The sequence below is a fragment of the Lagenorhynchus albirostris genome, chromosome 13, assembly GCF_949774975.1.
Source record: "Lagenorhynchus albirostris chromosome 13, mLagAlb1.1, whole genome shotgun sequence".
Taxonomy (NCBI): domain Eukaryota; kingdom Metazoa; phylum Chordata; class Mammalia; order Artiodactyla; family Delphinidae; genus Lagenorhynchus; species Lagenorhynchus albirostris.
Genome location: NC_083107.1, coordinates 52,526,722 through 52,544,263, shown reverse-complemented (window position 1 = coordinate 52,544,263; position 17,542 = coordinate 52,526,722). Strand labels below are relative to the sequence as shown.

General features: G+C 35.3%; 1 protein-coding gene across 5 annotated transcripts in view; it reads right to left on the bottom strand.

Moving 5' to 3' along the window:
* Positions 1-17,542, bottom strand: part of SRBD1 (S1 RNA binding domain 1) — a 221,141-nt gene that overhangs the window by 80,603 nt on the left and 122,996 nt on the right. For 3 of the 5 annotated variants that reach the window (XM_060168674.1, XM_060168675.1, XM_060168678.1), the window contains exon 17: positions 8,474-8,503. The exons of the other annotated variants lie outside the window; for them this stretch is intronic. In XM_060168674.1, coding sequence (XP_060024657.1) covers positions 8,474-8,503 — 30 coding nt within the window. The remainder of the gene's footprint in view (positions 1-8,473; positions 8,504-17,542) is intronic. 5 annotated transcript variants of the gene reach the window in all.

Sequence of the window (17,542 nt, the reverse complement as noted above, 5' to 3'; positions counted from 1 at the left end):
TTAAACAGCAAATTTGCTTTCCAAAAGGCATAAAGAGCATTTCACTGCTAACTCCCCACATTTTTTAAAGCTATGGCCACAAAGACACATTTATAAAATAAGCCCCCACTTGTTAAAACTGTAACACTGCCACCATCACTAGAGTTTCACCTTAGTGACTTAAATAAATATAAAGTAATAAACACTATATGTTTTATAGAGTTCTATGAACCAGCAAAAAAAAAAAAAAAAAAAAAATCACCTTACAAAATAACCTCCTGGCAAATGCAAAAGAAAAGCTAAGTTTGGTTTGCCCATATTTTCTGAGTTCCCAGAATATAAGAAGCAGCTAGGGGAAACCTAACTTATTTAACTGAAAGACTTTTACCTATTTCATTTTCCACATTAGCCTTTCTGGAAAGCAAGGGGAAAAAAGTATTAAACAGGAAAGGATGAAAGAAGTAGAGAAGAGCAATCAATGTAATAAAAAATATCTGGGGGTTTAAAACTAGATATCTTTCATAGTCTAGGTTTTAAGATGACCTTGATGGAAATCTTTCTATTGACTGGGGTTAAATATTGAAAATAAGCTCTATAAGAATCAGACATGATGGCTTGCTATCCTAAGTGGTCAAAATGTTCAGCAAGTAAGTTACTCACTTTGCTTCCTCATCAATTAAGTGATGGTAAAACTCTTCATGCTACTGCTGTCAGATTGCTTGTCAAGTAAACTGTTTCATTCAGAATTGAGGAATAAAAATTTTAATGGCTACTGTCATATGAACAACTTTAAAAAATATATAATTTCATACTTGTTAATATACTAATGGAGATTTTGTAAAGTTTGAATATAATTTTCAAGTCATCACCTGTATAATAGCAATAACAACAATACTTATTTTAAATAACTCCAAATTATATACAGTTGAGTAAATTTTAATTTGTTTTCCTTTAAGGTCTTCTAAAGTTGAGGCCAGCATGCTGAAGAAAAATATTAAACTATCTATAACCCTGTGTCAACATATGATGCTACTGGGAATGGTAAGTGAATTAATTTTCCAAGGAAAATTAATTACTTATGACTTACAGTTGTAAAAGCAAACAACGTAACTCTGGATTAGGGCACATTTAATTTCTGTTTGCAGTAGCGATTAAATTAATTTCATATAATTCATGGTATGTAATAGAAAGCAGAACAAAAATGAAATTCTAGACAATGACTGACACAGAAAAATGTATATATTTATGAAGCTGATCCAAAAATAAAGGTCATGGGTATTAATCACTGGATACTAAAACAGTAATTTTAATAGTTCTATAATAATGGGTTTTTAGCATAGTTTTTGAGAAAGCTTCACCGAAAAAAGTGTAACACAGAGAAACAAGATAAAAAGCTGTAATAATAGCCTGTGACATCTCCTAAATTTCTCCCTTCCCCCCTTAAAAGGCAGCTGGAATAAGAATTTGCACATCTTTTCTTTATAACAATAATTTTTGTCCACATAGATTTTGGGCAGCTAAAATTTAATATACCATTAAATAATTTGGGGATGAAGTTCTTAAAATTACAACTAAATTCTCTTCCCCTGACACCAAATAGTAAAGTGCTTCTAAAATGGATCATCTGTGATTCATTTGATCGAATTATGTACCTGAGTACTACTAAGACAACAGATTTTGGCTAATAGGGCCCTAAGAATATATGCACAGCTGCACATATAAAAATACTCATCTTTACACCCCACCACATCCTACCTGTTCCAGTTAAGCCATACATAACCTTTTAATTTTGGACTCCAACTTCATGGTATAGTTCATGTGTTAAGATAAAGAATTAAGTCTTGCCCTGATACTAATTGTAATTAAATAGCTTAAAGTAGCTATTAGAAAATGAAATGTCATTCTCATGGTATATTAAAACACACATGCAAATTCAGAACATTTCATATTCTGCTAACAATCTTAAGTACTGACCACTAGCCACCTGGTGAAATCATTGTTAGTCAAATTCCCACTGACGTTTGGGATCATCTGGCTATGAGAGATCAAGCAATTTCGACACATTCTTTTAAAGTAAACTATTTCTATGATTTATGCTTTTAGAAAAAAGTATATGTGGATTTCTAATGAAAGATAGAGCATAAACACATGCAAATAGAAATAAAAACTATATATATATATACATATACTTTTCTCAAAATTTTACTTTTTACAAATTTTAAAGTATTCCCTTTTGTAGTCACACCGTCTATAACAAAAAAGCACTCTTCCCACATTACTTTATCTTTAAAAATACATATTTATATAGAGAAAGACTATCATTTATGTAATGCCTTTGAGATCAAAGAGAAAAAAATTACTAAAAATATTCTAAATTCCATTTTAATCTTAAACCTATCAAAGGAAGAAGAAATTGTTACATTACTTTGGAGTTTATGAAAATAAAAATTCGTGGCACCGTAGTTTTTAAAGGGGTGTTTTTTTGAAGTAACTGCACTGTGAAAAGATTCATTAAGAGAGAAACTTTTCCATTCCTAGAGAAGCTGCGATTTAATCATGATTAGAAACCCTTTTTGCTCTATTTTGAAGAATAAAACTAAATGAAGCAACAGAAACCTCACCTTTCTGGCTTGTTTTCTTAAAACCCAGGGTTACTCTTATTTCAAAATGGACCTCACTCAGCATAATCCAGATTGAAAGGGGTTTGTTTATAAAATGTCCTCGATAGGTTCTCTTTAGGTTAAGAGGCACATTCAGCTTTTTTTTTTTTTTTTTCCAGCTAGTAAAGCTACCCAGGAGGCTGAAACATCACCTTGGACTCTCAGAATTTAACTTTCCTTTCATTCTTGGCTTCGACACTGGAACAGGATTGTAAGAAGACAGAAAAAGAAGGAACAAAGGAACAAAACCATGTCCTTCCACACCAAAAAAAAAATCTATCCTGCTGCCCACATCAGTGCTGCCTAACTACACTCAGGAAAAGAAAACAAAGGAAAGAAAAGAAAGAAAAAGAAAAAAGGAAGGAAAGGAAGGAAGAAAGAAAGGGGAAAGAGGAAGGAAGGAAAGAAGGAAGGGAGGGAGGAAGGAAAGGAAGGAAGGAAGGAATGAGGGAGGAAGAGAGAGAAAATGAGAGAACACAGAACCCTTTTCTGATTGGCAGTAGTCTACAAGACGGGGAAGTTACACTGAAACTCCCTCATTAGAAAACACACACAAGACACCCTCTACATTCCCTCAAGCCTGAAATGAATTTCAGAAACCTCTTCAGGCATCTTTCTTTTATTACAACCCACATTCATATTTCAGTAGAATCACTACAGGGGAATCACTAATTTTTTATCTAAACTATGACGTTTTGGCAAATGCTATATAACCAACTATAAATCTACAACAAACCTCAAATACTAAAGACTTGGTAATTATATGATGAGAAACAGCTTGATTATGGGCGAGGCAAGGCAGGCTGTCAACAAACAAACAGCTGTTTCTTATTGACAATCCATAACCAGATCATGCATCCCAACCAAGTGAGGAGTTTGTTTCTGTTGTGTTTGTTTTTGACTGTTCTACCCTCTTCCCCTCCCACCTCCAAAATACTGAGTCAATTTAAACATTAGATGTGAACCACAACAGAAGAATCAGATATGCAAGGATAACAAGTAAAGCACTACAGACTTACAAAACATTCTCTAGGTAATAACTAACAGAAGTTTAAAGTGTACTTTCTAATTCAACTTCAAATGCCTATCTTTCCCCTGTGCAACACGTCCTGTCATTACTATTTATATGAGGCAGCTCAGGCAATGGGCCTGTTTCCTCATTCCTGGATTATGAGCACAGCAATGCCGCCACTCTGATCCTTTGTTCTGGAAGTTTTCCTTGCAGATTCTTCTGTCCTCCCTTTTAGCAGAAGGCAATGAACATGCTTATACCTGCTAGTGTGAACTAAATGACCTCTAAGGTCCCTTGTGACTTGAAATTAAATGATTCTAGGAATACTTGAGAAGCTCAGCATATGAATCAATAATAGAAATAAATAGAACCTTAACACAAAGGTTTAAAAAAAACCCCACCAACATCAATGGAATCTGTTTATTTGATAGTTCCATCATATGAAATAAAATGCACCTTTGGGCATTTTCATATATATGTGAAATATATATCTGAAATATATATATTCCTTTTAACATTCAGAAACCATACAGATAACCTTATTTTATTTTCCAACAAGGCATGAAGAAGTAAAATTAGTTTCCCAAGGTCACAAAGCAAATGCAGCTAAACCAAAACAAGACCACAGCTCCCTTTGGTGAACTGGGGCTTTGTGTTCCATTTCACTGAACCACACTGAAATGAAGAAAGGACCAGTGAGAACGTTTACACAATTTCAGTCTAAGGTAAGTTCCCTTTAAACACACCCTGAATTATAACTACACACCTGCAAGGGGGGGCATATGTCAAAGAGCATAGTTATGTGCCCTAGGTATGACTAACCAAGTATTTTAATCTAGAATCCAAATTTCCTTTGCAAACTTAATGATAAATACAGAATTTCTCTACAAGAAGAGAAATTCTCCTGTCTCACTCTCAACTACAGTGTTCCACTTTATTTAAAACCACGTCCTTACCATAATTTTTAAATCTCAATCCTTTAAAAAGTAACCAAACCATGATGAAGACAAATGCACATGGTGTCAAACATACTGTCTCTCGGAATGTGCAAAACATGGTTTCATTCTACTAGTAAGGATACCTGAAAGTTTGAGAAGCCCAACCAATGTCATTAAAATTAAGTCTTGCCTACAATCCAATTCCTTTTAAAATTAAATTCTTACCATAGTCTGTGACCATGGATGGTCATAACTAATCACTGTGGCTGAATCAGTCTCAAAGTGGACACGTTCTCACCAGGACTGACAGCACGTGATGACTAAATAACAACACAACCAGGGTGCCAGTGTCCCCTCCCAGTCCACCCTGTTTACATAAACCACAGGCCTGGACCTCCCTCCTCTACACTGTCTCTAAACTATACAAATAATGTTTCTTCTGGCCTTTGCCAACTCGCTGGGGAAGCGCTATGAGGGAATGACATAATTTTTAGAGGAAATTTAGGGCTCTGAAGAGATATGTGGTGTGTCACTCCAAAGAAGCAGAGAGAAAATATAAAACTGACTGTCATCCTTACTTTCATAGAGGCTTGTAATATGCCAGGTATAAAATGCTTTAATGAATTCTTATCAGTTAAGACTGATTGATTTCTGAGTCCTTCTGTTTGTAAGTGGTTGACACTTGGCACATCTGGAAAACGAAGGGGTCTTTCAAAAATACTGCCAGGAAGATGACCTATTTTCCATCAGGTTCACATCACCAGATGATGCTGGATATGGCACAACTCCAGAGAAAACAACCTTTTCTTGGTCTCTCAGTGGCTGTTGCTATGAGTATACAACAAGTGCTTTATACCCCAAAAGCTTATCAGGTGGATGGCTGTTCTGTTAATTTCCTTCTAGAGTGTGTGTACTTCTAGGTGGCATGATATCCTCACCTTCTCCCATAACCACCCCCCACTTCCAAACAAACATTTGTCAGAGACTGTTTTACCTAAGATTGATTTTCTTTTCTACTACAGCATTTGTTTATAAATGCATCCAACAAAAGGGAAGAACAACAGGTGCCTCACTTTTTCTTAACTCATATCTGATACCAGATAGCTATCCTCATTGGTGGAGGGGTTAGCAGATTGACTTATTTATGGAGTTCTCCTCTGAGGTATATGTGGGCTACCTGGAAACCGTAAAGATGTTACCCACTTCCCTAATACCCTAACACATGAGCCCCTTTCTTTTCTCCCCCCCTACTTAACTTGCAGAACTATTTAGATCATTCACATTCATTAAATACCCAAAATAAAATAAAGGAAAAAATTTCAAGTTTAAAGTTGGACAAAAACCTTACAGGGGAAAAAAAGGAAGAAACCATTTTGTAGATAAACTTCATGCTCTGGTGCTGAAAGTTAAGGTCCACAAATCAAAAAGCAGTCATTTCTACAGAGCTAGGCTTTTCCACCGCTCTCTCAGTGAATCACGCTGTGGTTAGTTGAAAGTGCTGTTCACATAATAAATTAACCACCTCATTTCCTTCATCACCAAAATATACATAGCACCCCCATACAGATTTGTTTTAATAAAAGTAATAAAGCAAGCCCAGAGGTTATGGCTGTTATGACACAATCACACCTCTGAGATTTAAAAACACTCACTTGCACATCATGCCTCAAAAAGTCTTTGCAATCCGCCCTCCAACGAAATCTAACTGCACTCATACTCTCTGGCCCCATTTATTCCAAATAAATAATGAACAAAAGCCTTGTATATGGCAGGAGAAAATTCTCCCTTTCAGTTATACATTTGAAAAGAAAATACATCTTTTTTAATAATACTGTACAATAAACAGCTTGGGTAGCCTGATCTAGATTATTAAAGAAAATATATCACCAGAGGGACTTCCCTAGTGGCACAGTAGTTAAGAGTCCACCTGCCAATGCAGGCGACACGGGTTCAAGCCCTGGTCCAGGAAGATCCCAGATGCTGCGGAGCAACTAAGCCCGTGCGCCACAACTACTGAGCCTGTGCTCTAGAGCCTGCGAGCCACAACTACTGAGCCCACATGCCACAACTACTGAAGCCCACGTGCCTAGAGCCCACGCTCTGCAACGAGAGGCCACCGCAATGAGAAGCCCACGCACGGCAATGAAGAGTAGCCCCCACTCACCACAACTAGAGAAAGCCCGGGCGCAGCAATGAAAACCCAACGCAGCCAAAAATAAATAAATAAATAAATTTATTTTAAAAAAAGAAAGAAAGAAAATATATCACCAGAGTTAACAGTGCACAAAGAAGGCAGCCAACTAGCCTACTATCTCACCCAAAACCAAAGATATCTTCGAAAGTTAATTGTTCAAAAAGAAAAACAACCCGTGTTTATTTCTGTGGAAGTGAGAAACAATCTTCATTCTATATAAATCCAGGCAAATTAGTTTTTCTTACCTGTAATGCTATTTTAAATTATTGAGAAAAACCCAGGGAAAAAGACCTCTCATTGATATAATTTTTCCTCAATACAGACTTTTCTCCTTAGAACTCCTTTCCATGATCACCAGAAGAAAGACATTGTAACACAACTGTCCACAGCATAAGAGATTTGCTGGACAAATGTGCCATGAGTGAACTCATACCATAAATGAACAAGGCCCATTTTCCTGTGTCTGCACCACATTACAATCACTTTGCAGACAGTTCATTTCTGACCTAAATTCTATCAAACTCACAGTCCTTTCTATAGGATCATGCATTTAACGCATATTATTACTATGATAATGATGAAGACTTCCTCTTGAATTTAAAATATAATCTTACTAGTAATTAAATTTATCTGTGCTATTCTCAAAGCCCACGATCAACACCCACCTCCAACACACATATTTAGAGGAATGAGTTGATCAACATTCCTGAACAATATCAGATATATAGAACATAGTTTTTAAATTCTCGGAAGTGGCCTTCCTAATATTTACACATTTTATTTCTCTTCCCAATCGCTATAATTATCTAGTACAATCCTTACATTTGAGTTTTCAATAATTCTTTCTAATATGAACATTATTATATTATACAGATAGTAGTGTTTTGCACTGAGTAAAGAATTACATCTCAGGTTCTCTCTTTAATATGCCAAACAATTATCCACACATAATTATATACAAATATTCAGCAAAATATAATAGTAATATCTATATGAATGCCAGAATTAAACATCTTTGCAACAATCGTATTTTTAGTCTATAGGCTATCCATCCACGTACAACCAATATCAGACCTAACCAGTATACTAAAAACCTCCTTAGAGTTCTGTGGAGAACAAAGATGAAATTTTAAAGAATTTCCATAAGCTTACATTTTAATAGACAATTTCACTTTAAAGGAAAGAGTCTATTCTGATGAATTCCATGGCAACAAAGATTTTTCTTTGATAAGGATATTATACTGTATTAATCATAGATCCTTAGAAATACTGATTTACTAATTTAATCACAATCAAAGAACATTCCTATATAAGTGCTCCCTCTGATCTGTCCCGGTAAAAATTATTTCCATAGGGAAAAGGATGTGTGTTGTTGGGAAGAAAGAAATGAAGAGATACGTGCTATGAAGACTAGTTCTTTCATCCCCAGCAATCCTTTACATTCCACAGCCATTCTCACTCCACATGGCTATTCTAATGTTCTCTGCTCCTTAAGTTCTCGCTTTTCCCGAAAAGAGATTCATTAAAAAAAATACTAGTAACCAACATCTCAAGTTTACCAAACAAAATTTTTAAGTGAGAGGGTATAAAATTTTATGGTGCGTTCACAACAGAGTGAAAAATATAATAAGTGAGCAGCTATACCGATAATCTACCATTCGTTCATTGATTCAGCAAATACAATACTTACTGAGTATCTATGTGTGCCAGGTCCTGGGAGCTGTGGATAGAGGTGGAAACACCTTGTCCTCATATGAGAGTTTACATTCCATTAGAGGAGAGACAGTAAACAAAAGAATACTATGATTTCAGCAATCTTAAAACTAGCAGCTGTTTCTTTGGGGTGGGGGATGAGGCGTATACAACAGTAGGCTCCTACTTCAAAGAGAAAAAAAATGTTCAACCCCTCCCAGTCCTGCTCTCTTCCACTTCTTCCCAGTCACCCACCACCCCAGGAGCTTCTCTCTTCTGAACTCTTGTCCATTTCCTTCCTTAGCCTATTTCTTAGGTAAGCTGTGGGTGTCATCTCCTCAGGCATCTAGCTTCCTCTCTCTCTAGCATCTTCAACTTCTCCCTCTCTGTTTCTACTTCCTTCCTATAAACATTTAAACACATTTAAATCCTGACCTCCTTTGAAAATTCTCTCCTTTAAAGATCTGTATATACCTGTCTCTAAGTGCTCACCTTTCATTCGGTCCTCAATCTACTTCTGACTTCTGCCTCCACTACTCCAATGAAATTATTCTTGTTAGGGTCACCATCAACAATAAAAAATAATAAAACATGAAAGACACATTTTTAGTTCTTATCCTACCTTTATTTTTTTCAGTGTTTTACAATATTGATTTTTGCTTCTCAAGCTCTCATCCCCCTTAGATACTGGCATGTCCTGATTTTCCTTCTACATTACAAATACTGTAATGTGAATTCAAAACACCTGGAAATCTTGTTAAAATCAGATTCTGATTCAACGGGTCTGGGGTACGGCCCAAGAGGCTTTCAGTAGGGTCTCTTGCTACTCGAAGTATAATCCTCAGACAAACAGCACTGGTATCACCTGGGAGTCTATTAGGAACGCAGAATCTCAGTCCCCACCTTAGACCAACTGAATCAAAATCTGCATTTTAACAAGACCTTGTGAAGGGTTTTTTTACATTCAAGCTTGAGAAGCATTAGAGACCAGTGGTTCTCAAACCTTAGCCATTAAAACACAGATTCCAGTGCCCCACCCACAGAATTTGTGATCCTATATGTCTGGGAAGGGGGTGCAAAAATCTGCATTTCTAACAAGTTCTCAGATGATATTGATGCTGCTGGTCCAGGGACTGTACTTTAAGAAGCAGTGGTTCTTACCCTGCCAGTACATTAGAATCACCTGTGGAATTTTAAAAAGTTTGTTGATGTCTAGGGCCTACCCCAGACCAATTAAACTAAAATATCTGGGGAGGTAGTGTAGGCTAGGATTATTAAAAGCTCCCTTGCCTAATCTTAAGGTTTCTAATTTAGGTAATTTAGGAGTCTGTTGGTTGTGGGGGTGTAGTGGTGAAAAGAAAATAGTATAGGATGAATGCTAGTCATATTATGGTAATAACAGTATTACAACACATTATACTATAACCCCTTAAACATCTGTTCTACCCAACTCTCTCCTGTAAATAAACACTAGAAGTTATAACAGTCTACAGGTTTGTCTTAGGCCATGTCTCTGAAATGACCATTTCAGGTAATGGAGCAAAGCAAATAATATTTAATTCTTAAAATTCACAGAGAAGAATCCAATATTTGTGAAATGAAAAAATATAGTGTTAAAACTCTGCATTAAAGAGTATTTGATTTGCTGTGAAATTAGTCTTAAAGATGAAAATTTGAAAGAATATTATGAAGAGAAATGTAACCTAGTATTAAAAGTATTTTTTCATTTTCACTGGAAAATGAAAATAGCTTTATTATTTTTCTGGTTACATAAATCCTCACAGTAAAATACACACACACACCCCAACGTATAAGGCAGAAATTAAAACCAACTGAAAGCCAAAGTTCCTGAGATAAAACACATTTATCATTTGACCCAGCTTTCTTGCATCTTTTTATAAAATTTGACTTACTTAACAAAAAAGTTATAAAGTATAAAGGACACCATGTACCCACCAAACAGCCTAAGAAATATAATATACAGTTGAAACTCCTGTTATACCCCTCCCCGTTCCCATTCCCCTCCCATCTCATGCCCCACTCAAGGTAACCACTACCTTAGATTCCAGTACTTATTTCTATATTCTTACTTTGTACATTGGTATTCATAAATAGTACACAGTATTATTTTTCATATTTAAAATTTTTATACCAATCATAAAATACTACACATATTCTGCAACTTGCTTTCTCTCTTAATATTGTATCTTATGAGGTTTATCCATATTAATATAGGTAGCTCTAATTGGGTCATCTTTGCTCCTATGTAATATTCTACCATCTGAGTATACTACAGTTTTATTTTCCTGTTTTCCAGATGAGGGACATACTGTTTCCAAATTTTTACTACTATAAATAGTGCTTCAGTGAAATTCTTGTACATGTCTTCTTGTGCACATGAGAGAGAGTTTTTCAAGGCTATAAATATCTAGCAACAAAATTAAGTTGAAGAGAATCCCAGTCTCTCAATTTACTAGTTTCCAGTTGCTCTCCAAAGAGGCTGTGTCAGTTTAGACTTCTACAAATAATGTGTAAGATTCCCAATGCTCCATATTGTTGCTAACATCCAAACTGTCAGACTAACTTTTGACAACCTGAAAGGTTTCCCATCATGGCTTTAGTTTGCATTTCCCCAATTATTAATCAGAGTGATAATTTTTTTCACATTTTTATTTTCTGTGTGTGTCTCCTCTTCTGTCAATTGCCTGTTCACGTCCCTTGCTATTTTTCTGTGGAATTGTTTTTTTCTCTTAATTTATAGCAGATCTTTATAAATTATGGATCCTTTGTAGGTTTTATGTGATGCAAATACCTTCTCCCTGTCTGTGGATTTTCTATGTACTGTTTTCTGATTCAGAGATGTTTTAGATTCTAATGCAGAACTTAAAAATCTTTTCCATTATGGTAGGTAGTACCTTTAGTGTCATGTGTAATTTTTTTAAATCATTCATGATAAACCTAGTTTAAAATACTGTGAAAATACTTTAAAGTTTTAGAAATCCTAAAAGTGATTTTTGTGCCGATGTATGAAACCAGAAGGCGAACTTAAGTAGAAACGGAAATTGATCTAGTTTCATTGTCCAAGGTCAATGACATACAAAGAGTAAGTAAACAAAAGACAAAGGTAATTACCTATTTCATTGTTAATAATTTAAGGTATTATTGGTAAAAGGTTTTTCAAACCACACCAACATTTCACATTTCTTTTAAAGATAAGTAATGGTGTTATACTAGGGTGTGTGCATATGTACATGGCTTATTACATCGTCAGTGATTTCTAAGAACCTGAGAAAACTATAGTTAATACCTCAACATAGGAAGCATAATTCAACCAGAAGTGAAAAAACATACCCAGAAAAGACATTTTAAAACTTTAAATTTAGGAATAACCAGGAAATTCTAATATATGAGTTCATGCTCCCAGTCAAGGTCAATTACTTGTTTTTGTTCAATTACAGAAACAGCTCAGTTATGGTCAAAATAAATGAAATACCTAAATTGCAAGGCTAAGTTTGAATTTCATGCATAAATACCTGGTAAATCAGGGATTCAAGTACAGCCCGTATCCTGGGATTTACAGTTAAGGGACAAGATTGTAAAAACGTTTGTCAAGGAACTCATCTATGTGAATACTGCCCAATTTCTAGAACAACTTCCTCTATGTTTCTTTCACATTTGCGTTTTATCCATTTCAAAATATTGCTTTAGTATAGGGGGCAAAATCCAGGTAAAGTCATCTAAGTGGATATCCATGGGACAGACTTTTTTCTATATTCCACTCTACAATAACACATAATTAAAGGATTAAAATGTTTAAAAAGATTTGGACAAACAATACAGGACAGATGAGAATCCTTATTACCCTTTACATACCTAAACTAAAACATTTCATAATCCCTACAATATTAACTATAAAATAGGTTTTAACAGAGTAATGTCACCACTGAAGAGTTGGGTTATTTTGGTTTTGTTTAGTTTTTATCCAGAACTGATCCCACAGAGGGGGTAGGGAAATAAAATACAAATTCCCACCTTTGAGTTTTTATGATGAAAAACTGCAGCTGGGAAGATGATTTTCCTTTTACAGTGACTCCTCATTATACATAATAATGAGGAATAAAGATGGCCTGGATATAGAAAATCCACTAAGGGTTCCAGAAACTCATTTTGGAAAACCATTTCACTCTCTAATATCATCAAATGATCTAACAGAGAGGCACAAAGGAGGAAAGGGGACTGCCCTGTCTTTCCTACTTTACTGTGCATACTCATTAACAAATACAGGTGTAAATGAGCATGAAAGTATCTAAAACACAGTTCAAAGAAGAAATAAATAGCAAGTAAATCCAACGTACTCAAGTTGTACTCTCAGGATATGACAAGGCCAAGCTAAAACCATCATTCCCCATGTCCCACAGAACTCAACAGAGCCAACCCTGCATCATCCTGCTCTCACCCTGGAGTGTTTTCTTGGGAGTAACACCAAGCCACTTTCCAGCAAAGTCTTTAGGGGTCAGTTAGGGATATGCTGTCATTCGACCACACTGGCTGCCTCTCTCTCCAGAAATAATGACAGGCATGTGTTTTTGAAATCAGTTCTCCCCATTTTCTAAGACAAGGACTGGAGTGCTGCCTTGAGCATTTTAGCTGTTATTAAACCAAAAGTATTTTAGTTTCTATTGAAATAATATTATAGCTTCTATTATTTCATCTATTTAACATTCTTTGAACAGCTTTCATTTTTAAAATCAGCACTGTTTGTCCGGCTACTCATAATTTAAATCAGAATAAATGTAAGTATTAAATTTATACTAAAAGCACTTAAAGGTCCCAACTAAAAAGAAATCCAGCCCCACTCTGGTCGTACCGGAAGTCTGTTGTATCAAGGTTTAAAATTAAGTGGCCCATCGGCTAGGAAATGGAAACAGATATTTGTTTTACAGCACATCTTTCCTAATACATAATCACTATAAGAAGTTTGAAAAAAAGTAAAAAAAAAAAAAAAGAAAGGAAAGGAAAAGAAAAGATTCCCTAATCACACCACCAACAAAGATATAAATATCAGTCACCAGCCAGTTACCTTTTTCTTCAATGTAAATGCACATCTCTAGTTCTAAAACACAAATTGGTTTAATTCTGTATCAACAACTTTACTGCAATTTAAAATATGTCAAGAGCAATTTCTCATGTCATTAAATCGGCCTTGAAAGTCTAAATTTTTAATGGTTGTATAAATATTTCAACTGGTGGATATACCATAACTCATTTAACTATTTTCCTATTGTCGCTGCTTCCAACATTTTGCTGTAACAGCAAACTTGTATGTGAATTTTAGAAATAGTTCTTATTACTGCCTGAGAAGAGACTCCTAAAGGAAGAACTACCAGGTCAAAGGGATGCCTTTTCTTAAAGTGCATCTTGATTGGTATTAACTATTTGCTAGAAATAACAATTTACACTTCCACCAGCAGTGTTTGTGAATGCTCATTTCACTGTACCCTTCTTACTTGTACAGATATTTATCACTTTATTACAACTTTACTCAACTGTTAGGTTGAAATAATAACCCCTTGTCTAATTTGGGTTTGTTTGATAAAGAGAGAAATTTATATTTCATCCATGGTGAATGGTATGTAGAGGCTCTTTGTCAATGTTTTGTAAATGTTTTATATAAACCAATATATAAATGTGTACAAATCAACAAGAAAATACCAAACTCTAATAATAAAATATGTACTAGTTATATGTACATGTATATTTGTGGCCAATAAATTCCCTACTTCATCATCTGTCTTTAAACTTATGTTACATAGCACAGCAAATCCACTCCTAGGTATATATTCAAGAGAAATGAAAACATACATCATAAAAACTTGTACACAGTTTTACTATACATCCATATCTCTCTAGATAAAAAGCCAATAGACTAGTTTGGGATGGATCCACTGAACAATGCTAGCTCACCTAAGAACTGAATATCTAATGATAATTTCTTGTTGCTCACTAACCAATACCTATTTAAAAATAAAATGCTAAATCTACCCACCCCAAATAAAATAAATTAAAATAAAAACTTGTACACAAATGTTCATAGTAGCATTATTCATAATGACCCCAAAATGGAAATAACCCAAACTTCCATGAACTGATAAATGGATAAACAAAATGTGGTGTATATATCCAATGAGATACTATCACCCATAAAAAGGAATGAAGTTCTGATACATGCTACACTATGGATGAACCTTGAAAACATTATACTGAAGGAAAGAAGCCAGTCACAAAAGGCCACATATTGTATAATTTCATTTATATGACAGATCCAGAATAGATAACTCAATAGATACAAAAAATAAATCAGCAGTTGCTCTAGGGCTGGGGAAGAAGGGAGCGCTGGAGAGTGACTGCTAATGGTTTCCTTTTGGGGTGATGAAAATGTTCAAAAATTAAGGGTAACAGTTTCACAACCCTATGAATATACTAAAAATCTTTGACTTGTACACTTTAAGTGGGTGAATTTATTCAAGTATGTATGTATGTATGATTTGTGATTATATCTCAATAAAGCTGTTTTTAAATGTATGTGTTGCTATGTTTTTCCTGAAAAAGAATCCTAATACTTCATCACTTCTTTTTCTTATACCCTCTCATGTTGAGTTGATCTGATCCAGACTAATATATTTAAAGATGAACATTATAGTTAAAAAACTGTGAGACTCAACAATACAAATACACTTTACTGGATATGTGTGTATTGTAAAGCTCTCCACTGTTTCCTTACCTTGATCCTGTTTCCTCACAACATGCCTTTCCCTTCTTCGGACCTCCATTCCCCCTCCCCGCCCCATCCCCCCGACCCTCCCTCCGACACTTTAGGCAGGAGTCATTCCATAAATAATTCTTTCAAAGAAGGTCTGTAACAACCAGAGAAGGTGAATCATTACAGATCCAAAAATGCTTTTATTTTCCTCTCACACTGAATTGCTGGTTTGCCTGAATATAGAATTATAGGTTCAAAATAAAATTTTTCTCACAACTTCAAAACTACTGCATTTCTATCTTCTATTACTTGTTTTTTACCAATAATAGGACTGATGTCAACTTGATTCTTTCCTTTGTAGATAAACTATGTTTGCTCTCTGGAAGCTTTTAGTTAGTTCCTCCTCATTACTAGCATTCTGAAATTTCACAGGAAGGCATCTGAGTGTAGGTCTTTTGTTACTCTTTTATGCAGTATTCATTAGGCCTTTTCAAAAGACTTGTCTGTCAACTGGAGAAATTTCATTCTATTATTTCTGTGATTATAACTCCCCTTCACTCATTGTTTATTTGAACCTTCTGTTAGATGAATGTTGAAGCTTTAGAAGGAGCTCTACATCATATGACTTTTTGTTCATGCTTCCCACCTTTTTCAGTTTAAGACTGCACTCTAAGGAAGGAATCTCTTAGCTCAATCTTCCAATTCATTAATTTGCTTTTAGCTGTGTCCACTCTATTTCACCTGTTTATATGGGGTTTTTTTAAATCTTAACAATCATATTTTAAAATTCTTACATTGGTTTAATTTCATTCTATCCCATATTTGTTTTAGAAATGCAATAACCACTTATCTCTCTGTGAATGTTAATTTAACTTATTTCAGAGTCTGTTGCCTGTTCATTGTTTCTTTGGGTGTTAGTTTTTTAAGTTTGATGCCTCATTTTTCTATCATAGGTTTTCCTCAAACATTTAGTGATTCTTGGCATCAAGATCGTTTCAGAGTCCCTCTTTGTCTGTGTATGCTGTTTCTGTTAAGCACCATGTGCCTCGAGTGATAATGTGGGATATGATGCCAGGTGTCATGTACATGTCAGGAGTTTGTCCTGCCAGGAAGAGACTCCTTGAGCTTCCTGACAATCAAAAGTTACTTGAGGGATCACCCAGCCTCTCTGGCCTCTGTGTTATACTCAGTGCTTTAGCTGGGACTCACAGAATATTGAGGGAGGGGGGTCTCCACAGGCCTAGCCACTCTATAGACACCTGCTTATCTAATCCTGCAGGTCCCCTCCCCACTACTTGAATATGATTCTGCTTTGAGAACCCTGCTGATCTATATATTTTTGGGTGTGGCTCCACCATGTTTCATTTTTCTGTGGATGTGATTCTTCAGGCTTAATATCTTTAAAGAGTTCCTCAAATTTCTACCCACTGATGGGACCCTTTCTTATTTTTCCCGGACTATTATCAATTGATTCATGTAAGTGAGTGTTTACATAGGTACAGATATATATGTACAACCTTTCTGTCATCTTACGGAATTTGGTGTTGTGCATATGCCAGTGGTGGTGGTAATTTAGTTAGAATATCATGAGCTCTGCCCACCATTTTGATCATTTTCTTAGTGTCATTATTTGCTAAATGGTCTGTACTCCAATGTTAATATGGCCATATCTCTTAATCTCAGACTTGTATATCCAACTCCTAGTTTCCTGTATTTCTTACAGGCACCTCAAATTTAACATGTTTGAAACTGAATTACTAACCTTATCCTCACCAAATCTGCTCCACTCAGGCATCCTCAGGACCTTTGGAGCAAATTCTTCACAACTCCTTTTCCCTCACTATTACCAAGCAGTCCCTAAAAATAGATTTAACTTCTTTCCATTTCTACTGCCATTAACTTTGTCCAAGCCACCATTATCTTTCACCTGGAGTAGTCAGAGTCAACATTTAAAAATACAAATCAGATCACGGCATTCCTCTGCTTAAAACTCTTCCTTTACTTCTCATTGCTGTTGGAATGAATTCCAAACTGTTTTCACGTTAAATGCTATCTCTGAATCCAAATCTGGAGACTAGGTCCCTGCTATTTACTTAAAGACCACTTTGATGCCAATAGGTTACTAGCCTCCTGGGCTCTATAAGTTTGACTCTCTCTTTCCTTTGTTTCACTAAGGAACCGAGGTATTCCATAACTTCCATAACTTCACCTTAAATTAATATAACTATAATTTCTCTTAACTATGATGCCTATATCATAAAACTGCTATAAGAGGTATACTCTTCAGTTACTAGGCATTTTATCTAT